The 13,132-nt window shown below is 41.2% G+C and overlaps 5 protein-coding genes across 5 annotated transcripts; 3 read left to right on the top strand and 2 right to left on the bottom strand.

The window, feature by feature from the left end:
• Positions 1 to 2,842: 2,842 nt before the first annotated feature.
• JH06_4461 (helicase) lies at positions 2,843 to 4,599 on the top strand (the record flags this gene model as incomplete). The annotated part of the gene is made up of 5 exons (XM_014670619.1): positions 2,843 to 2,888; positions 2,933 to 3,149; positions 3,180 to 3,719; positions 3,750 to 3,875; positions 3,906 to 4,599. 5 exons carry the CDS (start codon positions 2,843 to 2,845, stop codon positions 4,597 to 4,599), a joined length of 1,623 nt encoding a protein of 540 aa, XP_014526105.1.
• Positions 4,600 to 5,406: 807 nt separating this feature from the next.
• Positions 5,407 to 8,610, top strand: JH06_4462 (SCY1 protein kinase; the record flags this gene model as incomplete). The annotated part of the gene is given in 7 exon segments (XM_014670620.1): positions 5,407 to 5,511; positions 5,545 to 5,705; positions 5,717 to 5,909; positions 5,939 to 6,115; positions 6,145 to 6,633; positions 6,664 to 6,957; positions 6,988 to 8,610. 7 exon segments carry the CDS (start codon positions 5,407 to 5,409, stop codon positions 8,608 to 8,610), a joined length of 3,042 nt encoding a protein of 1,013 aa, XP_014526106.1.
• Positions 8,611 to 8,925: 315 nt separating this feature from the next.
• On the bottom strand, positions 8,926 to 9,755 carry JH06_4463 (hypothetical protein; the record flags this gene model as incomplete). The annotated part of the gene is made up of 3 exons (XM_014670621.1): positions 8,926 to 9,267; positions 9,298 to 9,686; positions 9,728 to 9,755. 3 exons carry the CDS (start codon positions 9,753 to 9,755, stop codon positions 8,926 to 8,928), a joined length of 759 nt encoding a protein of 252 aa, XP_014526107.1.
• A 436-nt stretch (positions 9,756 to 10,191) lies between these two features.
• On the bottom strand, positions 10,192 to 11,122 carry JH06_4464 (hypothetical protein; the record flags this gene model as incomplete). Its single annotated transcript, XM_014670622.1, has 5 exons — positions 10,192 to 10,548; positions 10,673 to 10,834; positions 10,866 to 10,949; positions 11,016 to 11,054; positions 11,078 to 11,122. The coding sequence occupies 5 exons, from the start codon at positions 11,120 to 11,122 to the stop codon at positions 10,192 to 10,194; spliced, it is 687 nt and encodes a 228-aa protein (XP_014526108.1).
• Positions 11,123 to 11,433: 311 nt separating this feature from the next.
• JH06_4465 (6-phosphofructo-2-kinase fructose-bisphosphatase-like protein) lies at positions 11,434 to 12,783 on the top strand (the record flags this gene model as incomplete). Its single annotated transcript, XM_014670623.1, has 5 exons — positions 11,434 to 11,531; positions 11,562 to 11,703; positions 11,734 to 11,880; positions 11,909 to 12,567; positions 12,597 to 12,783. 5 exons carry the CDS (start codon positions 11,434 to 11,436, stop codon positions 12,781 to 12,783), a joined length of 1,233 nt encoding a protein of 410 aa, XP_014526109.1.
• Between the last annotated feature and the right edge of the window lie 349 nt (positions 12,784 to 13,132).

A 13,132-nucleotide genomic window follows, 5' to 3' on the forward strand; every position in this document is an offset into this window, starting at 1 on the left:
AGGTGGAATCTGTAGCCACCATGGATACGATGAAACAGATCCAATCCAAATTGAAGATGATTATTAAGGAAGAAGGTGATTCAGACATCAATGATACTGAAATCATGGATGCAGAGCGAGTCCTCTCGGCGAGAACCAATGTCCCACTTATTAAGGAAGAGGATATTGAGCCAGTAATTCCTCATAGTACACCTCATAAGGAATTAAAACATCTTTGGTTGCAACAGCTTCTTAATCCCTTACAAGACATTCAAGGAAATGAATTAGGTTCATTACTTTACGATTGTATTTTCCAGTATATTTCTGCATATATTGTCATATAGATGTGTTAATGATGCTTGGGAAACTCGACATGGTTGTTGTTTGCTTCTTCAAACCTTCATTCATCATCATGCTATTCCTCGTTCAGTATGCATTGTTCACTCATTCTCACTAGATGTATAACATACTTGCTTATGTTCTTTTCATTCTTATTTGCAGTGATCACTTCATGGATACTTCTAATGATATCCTTCAAGCACCTGTGCTTGAAGCTGCAGTCCAAGCACTTCAAGAACTTATGAAAGATGACGAAGTCCTCTCCAATACTCTCTGTCATGTCACTTGCACTCTTATCACACAGCATCAATGGAAACAAGGAGAAGAGTGGGTGTGGGAATTTGCCCTTGCTCATATTCTTGCATGTGTGGATAACCAACACATTACTGATACTATGAGTCAGGCTATGGGTTCATTGTTCTCTCATGGGAATCCTGCTGTACAAATGGTCCTTGCAAAACCTCTGGTTGAAGGAATCAAATGCAATCAGATCAGCTCGAATGTAGTTCATTCGATGGCTGTAGAAATCTGCCATGTTCTTGGAAGACACAATTACCTCTCGGAATGGTGTTGTGCTCTCTCTGGATATTTTGAACTTATTCCCGTCCTTCTATCAGATTGTGTCTTTGAGGATTTTCGACGCATTGTAGCCTGTACCAAATTGAAATGAGAATGATCTGAAGATTTCGGAAAGACACTATTTGGAGAAGTAATTGAGGAGTCTGTAACAGGAATACAACTATTACTCACTCTAGAAGCATTCTATGCTCATTCACGTAGTGATAGTGTAAGAATGAGGGTATATCAATGCATGATTCAAACTGTAGATGAAGAGAGAAAAGTGTAACAATTAGGGTCAAGCGATGATGGGACAATGGAAAGAGAGTGTTGGATGTCGATGGATTGTAATCCTATTGATTGATGCTATCGCTCGTGAAAGAGACCGAGAGATGCAAACGATAGCTGTGAAGGGACTGATCAATCTTCTTGCTTCTCTGAAGAATATTCAATTTATTTTTTCACAATCTATTGATATGAAACGAATCAAGGAAGCTGTACCATTCGAAGGAGAAGGAGAAATTGGATGGTGTTTTTGGAAACAAGGAGACATTGCAAAGGCAATTATAGATATCTGTGAATGCCTACTACCAATTGATAGAATGATAGTGAATGGAGAAAGAGATTGGATCCTCCTCATAATGAGACATAAAGGAGTCCTAGAGAAGATACTTCATATGTTATGGGGAATCGAATATCAGAGAGAGATGAATTTGATTATTCATAGAGAAATTGTGAATGAAGAGAAAAGGGAGAATGAATGGATTCTCGAATCTCAATCATTCCTAATGGAATATCGATCTCTTCAGCAATTACTCCGTCATACTCCTTCTCTATTCCCATCTATTTCTCCATCATTTTTCATGAGTCACTCTCAGGACGAAGTTCTTGCCATTATTGAACAAGCTAAAACCTCATCACAATCTGAAGATGGTATGAATGGATCTTGGTTATGAGAATAGAACTAATAACTCTCGTTGTACTCACAAGACAAATACGTACCATATTCCAATTGATAGAAGAGACTCAAGTGAGATTTCATTCCATGATTTATTCAAAGAAACAACAACACCATTCATCTCTAATTCTTTCGTATCTTCAATCACTAGACTCATTTTATCTATCCCCAGATCCTTCTCTTCTAAAAAGTCTTCTTTCACAAGTTCATCATATTCTTGCTCAGATCCCATGTCCTTCTCTTCTTCATACTGTGATCTGTGCAGCTATTCCTCTTCCATCCGTCTCCATCACAAAACGTGTTGTCTCCAACTGTTGTATGATTCCAAATGGAAAGGTGGACGCGCAGGTTCTTCGAACACTATTGCGCGTTATTACTGATGGAGATAACTGGACTGTAACCTGGTCCACAGCCACTGGAATGATATTTCATGGTTTGGAAGGGAATGAAGAGGATCAGAACAAGAGTATACGGCTAGCGTGTGCTGCTGTTGAGGGCTGCTCCAATCCAGACATGTGTGGTGAGTTTGTTATTAAATTTCTTCATCGATTGGTTGAAGTTCTTCCTGTTGCGTCAAGAGGCATGAATCATCAACTCACTGAATGCATCTTGATGAGTCACCAACTGAATGAAGATTGGATTGATCGTCTCTTGTGGTCTCTGAAGACAATATTGGAATCATTCCAGGATCCTCGGATTCTCACTCATACAATTGATCTAATACTCTCATTAAGCTCTCATATATCATTTTACGTAGTGTTTGCTTCATTCTTCTGTAACCTTATTCGTTCCAAACTTGCTTCTTCGAATCGAGATCCGTTTCTCCATGCTCGTTTGTTACGCTTGATGGCACTTCTTCTTCCTCTCATTGATCTGCAGCCTGTACTTCGTCCAAATTCATGGTTATACCAGAAATGGCAAGAGTCAAAGAATCAATTGGAGAAAGAAGAGATAGCATACAATACGTCGATTCATCGTATTCCATCATTCTTTACTGATAATCAGAATATGACTCCTTTCAACTCCCATTCCAACCTCTTCTTCCTCTTCGTCCGTAAGATTTCATTCTTCTCATCATTGTTAGTTATCAATTAGAAGGTGTCCGATGGCTGTTGAAGAACTGTCTAACAGGTATCGCATCTGGAGGTATTCTCTGTGATGAAATGGGTTTGGGAAAGACAGCTCAAGCGGCTGTGGCTCTTGCTTGTATAAGTGATGGCGTTAATTGTTGTGTGGTCTGTCCAAAGAGTCTGGTTCTAAACTGGGTGAAGGAGATCAAGAAATTTGTGAGTGATTCTCTCTTGCATGTGTGTGTGTAGGTATGAAGGAGAGAGATCAGAAATAGCTATGCTCCAAATTCCTCTACACGAGAGAAGGAAGTACAACGAATCAAAGAACTGATGAAAATGGGACGTCTTTGTGTTATCCTTTCCTATCCGACTCTTCGAAGTGAACTCAACAAACACAACTCTCTTCTCCTTGAACCGTGGGAAGTATGTGTGTTGGATGAAGGTCATTTAATTCGAAACTCTGAATCTCAACTAGCCATTGCTGCACGATCAGTTCAAGCTAACCATCGCTTGGTGTTATCAGGTACTCCTGTTCAGAACTGTCTTGATGATGTGTTTGGGATGTTTGAATTCATTGCACCATACTTCTTTGACGATTATGATTCGTTCTTTGAGTATTATATTAGACCCATTTGTCAAAGTTATCGTTCTCATAATCGAGATGTGATTGTAAAAGGGAATGAGAGATTGGAAGAATTGAATCGAGCGATTGCTCCCTTCCTACTTCGTCGAACAAAAGAAGAAGTGAAATTGGAGATTCCTTCCAAATGCATTAGTGATTTGGAGTGTCCTTTAAGTGAAGAACAGAACCTTGTGTAAAGGATGACAGAGTGAATAATAAATAGCTTGAAGGGAATGCGACAATGGTTGAATAGTAATGAGGCCACAGAAAAAGACCGTTCTCAACTCCAAACTTGGTCCATCGCAGTAGCCACTCATCCTTTGTTACTACCCTGTTTGAATTCCTTAGGGTATTGGTTAGGTTCATTTCTAATTTCCAGTCTCTCCAATTCTACTCTTTCCTCACTTCAGTCCTATTCCTGTTCGGGAAAGTTTACTGCTCTCAAACTGCTGATCGAGAAGTCACTATCGATAGGTGACTATACCGATACGGCTGAGAATGATTCTGTGAGCAAGGCAGTTCTCTTCTCACAACATCCGAAAGTACTGGAACTCATTGATTCTCAACTGTTGACTCGCTATTCCAATCTCAGATATGTGATTCTCACAAGTTCAATGTCAAACGAACAACGCATGAATGCTGTTGAGTCGTTTCAGTTGGACAGTTCAGTGAGATTGCTGTTAGCAACTACTGGAGTATGTGGACATGGTGTAACACTAACGGCTGCACAGACTGTGATTCTTGTTGATCATAACTACAATCCGTATGTCGACTTACAAGCAATCGATCGAAGTCATCGAATTGGACAGAATTCTACGCTTCAGGTATATCGTTTGGTGAGCAACGAACCAAATGAGTCACGCATAATGTGTCTACAGCGTTTCAAAGAACATGTTGCAACAGAAGTGATTAAAACGGATAATCAGGATGTAGAAGAAATGGCTATAATGAGAGAAGTTCTGGGACCCAAGAAGAAGGAAAAACGAAAAGGAGAAGAGAAATACTCCATAGAGAAGAAGAAGCGGCTGGAGTTGGATGACTCAGAATGTGATGGATACGAAATTTACGAGTAATTATCATTTAGGAGGACTGTTTGTTTGTCAAATGAGAGAAATGGCTGAATATGATTCTTTATGTAACCAGATTGATGGCCTTCTCGTCAGAATTCTGAAAGATTCCAGAGATTACGTTTTGAAAAAGAAGGCCTTCAACGAATTGTGGAGTGAGGAAGGAACTGTTTCATTTTTTATCATTTCTAGGGTATATTTGAGTTAACGGTCGGAAATAGCATCACAAGAGGCAACTCCATTTCTCGCTTTCCAATTGATGCAGAGTTCACTCCGTTATACAAACTGTATGTAGTATTTGATGCTGTTCATATTAAAGATATTGCAGTGGAGACACTTGTGCTATTCGGGAAACAAAAGAACTCCAACCTTCGGATTTTCCGAAGTCAACTCAGAAACGTGATGTAAGCGACTCAGTTCTAAGAAAACGAAAAGGAGAATCGAAAGAGGAGGAAACGTGGGTGGAAGAAACAGACGATGCTGCTGAAACAGTTCTAGAACAGAAAATTATGTCAATGAGAAGAGATCCATTGTTCGTTCTCAATCCTCTTCCTTCATCAAGTCAAAGAAAAGCCCAATCTCTACTTCGAAAGAGTATATTTTGGTTATGGAAATTAGGATTAGGTATGATCCAACTAGGTGAATTATGCCTTCTCCAACGTACAATTGAAAAGTTGACAGAAGAATACTTGGCGCTCTTAGAAAAAAAAGACAAAATCGATCATTGGATCTGTTTGTTAGCGATTCATTTCCAGAAATAGTCACTTTTTTCTCTCATTGTTCTCGCATCTTTCGTAATACGAGGTTTTCAGAATGCTGAAACGTATGATGAAGATTGCCCTCGGCAGCGAGGTCGATAAAAACTATATTGTGGAGAGTAAGCCGGTTGCTACAGGTGGACCTCACTTCTGCTGGAAAGTATCAGATAGAATGAATTTGTAATCCTTTTAGGTGTACAATGCAGTTCGTAAAGCAACTCATGAGGAAGTTTCGGTATTTATCTTCAAGGAGAGCTATTTTGTTCCAGAAGACAAGCCCTATAAAGATGATTTTATGTATTTGTTGCGTCAGGATGTTAAGAAGATGACAATGTACAGATTGGTGGTTTTTCTGTAAGTTGAAGGTTACGTCATCCCTACACACTGAAAATGATTGAGGTGATGCCCGAAAATCCTAAGGAGATTTGTTTTGTAACCGAACGAGTTACTTGTTCTTTGGCCAACATGTGTAACAACTTCACGAATCTTCCTGTTGAGAACATTCCAAGTGACATCAAGGAGAAGAATCTCTCTCCATTTGAGGTAACCTGTGGAATTGTAAGTTTACGTCTTGGTGTTGAGACTAGATCAATCTCTGTGATGGTCTAATGTTTTTACATGATACAGCCAAGCTCGTTCATCTGGATCTCTGTCCTGAGAACATTTGGATTACTCCTGATGGTAGTTGGAAACTGGCCGGTTTTGGATTCTCCCTGTCCACTGAAGTCGGATCTACTCGCTATCTTTTGGACTGTGGTTCCGTGGTAGGTGCTTTGAATAGCGTTAATCCTAGCCATTCAATCGCTTTGCAGCTACACCAGATATGAGTTACTCAGCTCCAGAGCTGTCAACACCTCCTGGGAACTTCACTGTATCCACTGATATGTGGTCACTTGGTTGTGTGATCTGGGAGCTCTTCTCGCTGGGACAGGAATCCAATGGAACCACCTTCAAACTGGTCCATGTAGAAGATGGAAATCCAACAACCCACGCGACAATTGTGCAGAACCTGCAACCTGTGTCAATGGATCGAATTCCTCAAATGCTACAGAGTAGTCTAATGTCCCTACTGAATGTAAATCCAAATCAGCGAGCTTCGGCCAATGCAATGAAGAATGCTCCATACTTCACACACGGTCCTGTACAGACAATGCGAGAATTGGATACACTCCTAGAAATGGACGAAGAGCATCAGAAGGAAGTATTGAAGGATCTGCTACCTGCATTGGCTCCATTTCCTGATTATCTCCTTGAGAGTATGGTGTTACCAAAGTTGGAGGAGGTAGATATGAATTGAAAAAATGATTGTTAGTTGAGTCATATTACCGACTTTGCTCCTTTCATTCTGCCTTGTCTTCTCTACATTGCAGAACGAGTAAAGCCTGAGATATTTAATAGTCGAATCATGTCGGCTTTTGAGCCAATGATGACACTAACATCACCTCCAGAACTAGTCACAGATATTTATCGTATCTTCCTGGGTCATCTGGAGTTGTTACTTGAGAAAGGAGACAGTCAGTTCAAGAACAAGCTTCTTCTGCCAATGTTAGGTCGATGTATTGGATGCGGAGTGAAGTCATTACAGATGCCGGTTCTTCACAGTGTGGTAAGAGAAAGGGAAGGATCTGATGTATAGGAAATGATAGTGAATACCATGGATAAGAAGCAGATCAAGGAGCATTTGGTTCCTCGCATTCAGAAGGTTGTTCTTGAAGGATCTGACATTACTGTACGTACGATGGGTGTTGAGAGCTTGTGTTCGTTGTTACCCATTTTTGAGAAGTCAGAGATCCAGAGTGAAGTGTTGAATGTGTACAAGAAGTTGATTGCCGCTGATCGTGATCCTGCTCTGATTACTACTGTGACTCGTTGTTACACATCTATTGGAAAGCAGTTTGGTGCTGTAGTAATAGCTCAAACGATTCTTCCGAAGGTAACATATCTGTTAGCAGAATCTGCTTTGGAGCGTGAACAATTTGTTGAAATCATGACTCATATTGAAGACATGTTACAAGTGATTCGAACCCAGAGAGAGGAAGAGTTTACTCGTCGCGAGGAAGAGAGAATCCGGAAGGAAAAGGAACAAGAAGAACAAGCTAAACGAATCCCACCTCCGAAGCCAGCAAAGCCTGAAGGCGATTTGTTTGAGAAGCCCTCATTACCTCCCAAGCCTGTGAAGCCTGGTGAGAAGCCAAGTTTACCCACAAAGCCTGTGAAGCCTGTGAAGCCTGTGAAACCAGCAAAGCCCGCAGGGGATGATCCTTTTGGTGACATTGTTGCGAGCTCAGCTGGAGGTGATATGTTTGCTGACATGGGCTCAGCTCCTGCTGGAGGTGATGGAGGTGACATGTTTGCGGACATGGGTTCAGCTCCTGTAACGAGTCAAAGTGATATGTTTGCTGACATGGGTTCAGCTCCTGCTGCTTCAACAACACAAGGTGATATGTTTGCTGATATGGGTTCAGCTCCTGCTACTTCAACACAAGGTGATATGTTTGGAGAGATGAGTCCCTTGCCAGATGATAACTTTATGATGAGTGGAACTGTTCCTTCAAGTGATATGTTTGGAGGGATGGATAGTCAGCCTGCTGGAGGTGACATGTTTGGTGATATGGCTTCGGCTCCTATTACTTCAGCTCCTCCTGGTGATATGTTCGGAGACATGAATCCTGTTGCTGAATCCAAACCAGCTACCTCATCAAATCTTAATGGAATGAGTATGGGAGGTGACATGTTTGGCGGAATGAACTCTGGAATGTCGGGAATGAGCATGGGAGGTGACATGTTCGGAGACATGAATCCTATTCCTGAGTCCAAGCCGGCTGCCTCATCTGCAACTCTGGGTGGAATGAGTATGGGAGGTGATATGTTTGGAGATATGAATCCTATCCCTGAATCCAAGCCTGCCGCGTCCTCCAGTCTCAGTGGCATGAACATGGGAGGTGATATGTTCGGAGGAATGAGTTCAGGTCCTTCTGGTGGCGATATGTTTGGAGATATGAATCCTATCCCCGAATCCAAGCCTGCTCCATCCTCAACTATCAGTGGAATGAGTATGGGAGGTGATATGTTTGGAGGAATGAACTCGGCTCCTTCTGGAATGTCGGGAATGAACATGGGAGGTGACATGTTCGGAGACATGAATCCTGTTGCTGAATCCAAACCAGCTACCTCATCAAATCTTAATGGAATGAGTATGGGAGGTGACATGTTTGGCGGAATGAACTTCTGGAATGTCGGGAATGAACATGGGAGGTGACATGTTCGGAGACATGAATCCTATTCCTGAATCGAAGCCTGCTCCATCCTCCAATCTTAATGGAATGAGTATGGGAGGTGATATGTTTGGAGATATGAATACAAACTCATCCAATGACATGTTTGGTGGAATGGACAGTCAACCAACTTCGTCAGGTCTCAGTGGAATGAGCATGGGAGGTGATATGTTCAGTGATATGAACTCAACTCCTTCAGGAGGTTTAAGTGGAATGAGTTTTGGTGGCGATATGTTCAGTGGCATGTAGAGTTGCGATAGCTTGTAGTTCAACTGTTTGTAAACAAATTCATAACCCAATCACTTCTTGCCCTTCTTTCCTCTTCCTCCCTTCTTACGACGCACATTACTCTTATCCACCATCACCTTATCCACAGCCGTGGGATTCTCACTACGTTTCTTTGCATCGAACTTGTCCATTTCCGACTGCGATACATGTTCTCCCTGAGCACCCACACCAGTCACTCCCAGATTCTGTTTCTTACGACGCTTGAATGCAACTCGGTCCTCCTTTGCCAACCAACGCTCAGGATCCAGAGATGAGGGCTCACGATACTTACCTTTCTCCTTCAAAGAAGCCACGAACTTAGCTGTTCGACGAGCCCGCTTCTTTTGATTCATCTTTCTCTTCTTCTCAGCAGCCTAGTCCTCATCATTCTCAATCAATCCTACCAGCTTCCTAACATTCTCCACAATACCTTCCACTTGAGTAGGTTCCTCCTCCATCATGGGCTCTGGAGTGGTTGGTTGAGATAGAGCCATAGCAGCAGGAGTAGGATTGGAACGTTTGAGGAAGTCACGACGACGTAACATATCTTCCAGCTCGTCAACATCAACGTCTTTCACAACACCAACCTCAGGGAGATGACTTCCCAAACGGATGGCTTCAGCCTTATCTGTATGTGCTGTTGCCAGAATCAGACGCGATGTCAGAAGAATACGCTGTGTTGGATCCAAAGAAGGAGACTCGAGAAGGGATTGGAGGTATTTGGAAGCAAGGTCGTATTGTTGTGACTCGAAGAAATAGGCAGCTGTTGCCTGTTTTGTGGACATCATGACTTCTTCTGTCTCATCAGCAGAGGACTCAAGTTTGTCTACCAACTTGTCCACAAGAGCAGTATCGTGAACATGTTGACAGAGTGCAAAGAATAATGACTGTAGCGCAGGAGTGTGCAATAAGTGGCTTGGGAGTGAGGAACAAGCCTGAAGAGCCTCTGAATAATTGCGCTGATCCAACAACGTTTGAAGCTGAAGTAATCGCAAATCACGGTTATTGGGATATTTCTGGATAGCATCAGTGAGGGTGGTGAGAGCTTCTTGCTGTCGATTCTTGATTAGCTGGTCACATACTCGTACCACAGTCGCAGAGGCTGCGTCCAATTCATTTAACTGTTTCTCGAGTTCCTTTCTCTAGAGATAAGAAAGACAAAAAACGAAAACTCGATTCATTAACATCAGAAGCACTGCACGATTGAATTGAAGAGCTGCCCGTTGATCATTTGTAAGTTTGGAGATCACTTCAGAAGAGATGGACTTCAAACTAAGGATGACTTGGGGCTTCTGTTCTCACCGCTTAGCACTCTCTGTCAGCTCAACACATCCTCGAACAGCAACTAGATTAGATGTAGCAATAGCTTGAATGACCTTGCTACTGCTTCCATGATTCAATACATTCATTAGACTCTTCTCAGCAGCAACGTTATCACCATGTCGAGATGCAATAAATGCTAGTTGGATACGAATGGGGTCCAACTCCGTCTCCTCTCCTTCATCAACTACATCTAACTCTTGCTCTTCTCCTTCATTCAACTGCTGTCGACCCAACTGGAGAGCACGACGCAGTACAGACTCAGCCTCCGTGAGCTGACCACTGTAGATCAAAAGAGTTCCATAGTTATAGAGTACTTCATAGCTCTGACTATTCTAGAGATCATTCCAACGGGATAGAAGGACCTTGTACTTCTCTAATAAGGAAGAACCTTCTTCAATGTGATCACTTAGGAGATAGGCTGCAGAAAGATTTGTCAAATAGTCGTACTCTTCCTACAAAGTCAGGATTCCATAATTCAGCTACAGAGCGAGAAATGGCCTGATACAATTTGAGACTCTCGTCATAGCGTTCGAGACGATATAGCACTTGAGCCTTCAATAATTTGGAGTTCTGGTCATCTGCATTTCTCTTGTTCAATAAGGCTAGAGCTTCTTCATACTATTCACTTAAGTTGAATATCCTAAAGTACTTTCTGCTTCATATACAAACAGTATACACGTTCATTGTAGAAATCTTGAGCCGATTTATCAATTACCTTAATGGCTTCATCATACTAGGTTGTAAATCATTAAATTGACAAAGAGTACTTTTCCTGAGTTAATGTAACATACAATTCTACATTTCTGTGCATCGGCGTCATCAGGAAGAGTTTGTAGAACTACACAATAATAACGAACCTACCACTTTAACTCGTATTGGAAATGTCAAGAATGGATTTAGAATCATCGTTGTTCACAGCAGTAATCAATCTGCTGAACAAGCTTTCGATGCTCACTTGCTACAAATAAGTCGGACTTAATAGTAAGGATCTACACTTTGAGACATAATCAGAAACTCTGGAGTTCCTCAGTGGCGAAAACAAGGAGATGCGAATGGCATAACCGGCGTTTTGGTGGAACCATCAAATTGACCAACAAAGAGTAAACTCACTTAAGCATATAATCAAAGAGGATGAAAACTCCAGAGTGTAATATTTTGGAAAACAAAATGAGGGAATAGGTGGAACAACCATACCAGCTATTTCACCTTGCAGAAACATGGACTATGATGTCGCAGATATGGGTCAAGAAGGGGGTTCTCAAGGAGGAACGAAATTGCTGATTTGTATGATAGGGCTTAGTGGATGTGGGAAAACGTTTGGACTTATTATGTCTTTCACTTCTAGTTTTGTTGCACATCGAATTCGGAAGTTCTTGACATGGAAGGGTTACAACGCCAAAGTAATCACCTGTGCCGAAACAAGAATCCGTCATTATCCACAATTTGCATCTCCTCCACCTGAATTCTTTTGTGAACAGTATCCTGAAGTTGACATAGAGATGGTAAATAATGCATAGTATGTTGCAGTTCGAAATGAAATGGTTGACAAATCAATTGAGGAGATTATTGAGTTTCTGGAAGGTGATGGTCAAATTGCCATTTTCGATGGTTCCAACTTGACAAAGAAACGGCGAGAACATATCACTGAACTTATACGGCAACATGTACTCTTTTGACTCTCCTATACTGTAGCCAATGATTAACCCGCCGATTTGGATAGAAATGCGAGTAAAAGATATGGAATTAATTATGAAACGATTTGATAAAAACAAATTACAGAGTATGGAGTATTTAGGATACGATATGGAGAAGGCAAAGGCTGAGCATTTCAAACGAATCACATATCAACAAGCAAGTTATGATCCATTGGAAAATGATCCATATGTGTACTGTATTGTGGAGATTGGTGAGGGTGACAACAAGCGTTATTTAGTTAATAATATTCGCGGTTATCTGCCCACTACTATCATCTCTTTCCTTATGAATTTGCATCCAGAAGCTCGTCCTATCTATTTCTCCCGTCATGGTCAGTCTCTCTACAATCTTGAGGATCGTATTGGAGGAGATCCGTGTCTTACAGAATACGGATTGCAGTATGCTCAGAAACTAGGTCAGCGTGTGAGTGAACTGCACGAACTGCCTCCCGATCGCTTAGTGGTCTGGACTAGTTGCTTAAAACGTACACAACAAACAGCACAGTTTATTCATTGTAAGCATCGAGTTCGTTGGCAAGCTCTTAATGAAATTGGAGGTGGAATGTGTGAAGACATTACCTACAAGGAGATGGAAGAACGTTATCCAGAACTCTCTGAATTGAGACGACGTGATAAGTTATATTTCCGCTATCCACAGTACTTATAATGAATGAATATGAACCTAGAGGAGAGTCATATATTGATATTATTGATCGATTACAACCAGTGATATTTGAATTGGAACGAAACACACAACCTATTATTGTCATCTCTCATCAGGCTGTTTTACGATGTTTATTAGCTTATTTTCTGGATATCCCTCGTCAACAAATCCCTTATATATCCTATATACGAATGATAAAAGCGACTTAACAGCAGGTGTCAATTCCATTTCATACGTTGATCCGAATTGTACCTCGTGATTGTTCATATGATGAAGAACGAATACCTTTGCATCCATTGAATGTGTATGATGCGATTCCAAAATGGATGGAGGAAATGGAACGAGTTCATCGTGAAAAGAAGACAAAAAATAGTTGATTTTTGGGATTGTTTCCTAATTCACAAACAAAATCTTATGAGTGTTTGATTGTAATCGAACGAATGAGAACTTGGAGTTCTTTATATTGTTTATCATCTGCCATTTGTTTGATTCTCTATCTATCAATTCTTATTTCAATTTCCACTTGTAGTTGTAACTGAACTCGAGTTAACTCTGTCT

Source organism: Blastocystis sp. subtype 4, assembly GCF_000743755.1.
Source record: "Blastocystis sp. subtype 4 strain WR1 chromosome Unknown seqid_0249, whole genome shotgun sequence".
Classification (NCBI taxonomy): domain Eukaryota; class Bigyra; order Opalinata; family Blastocystidae; genus Blastocystis; species Blastocystis sp. subtype 4.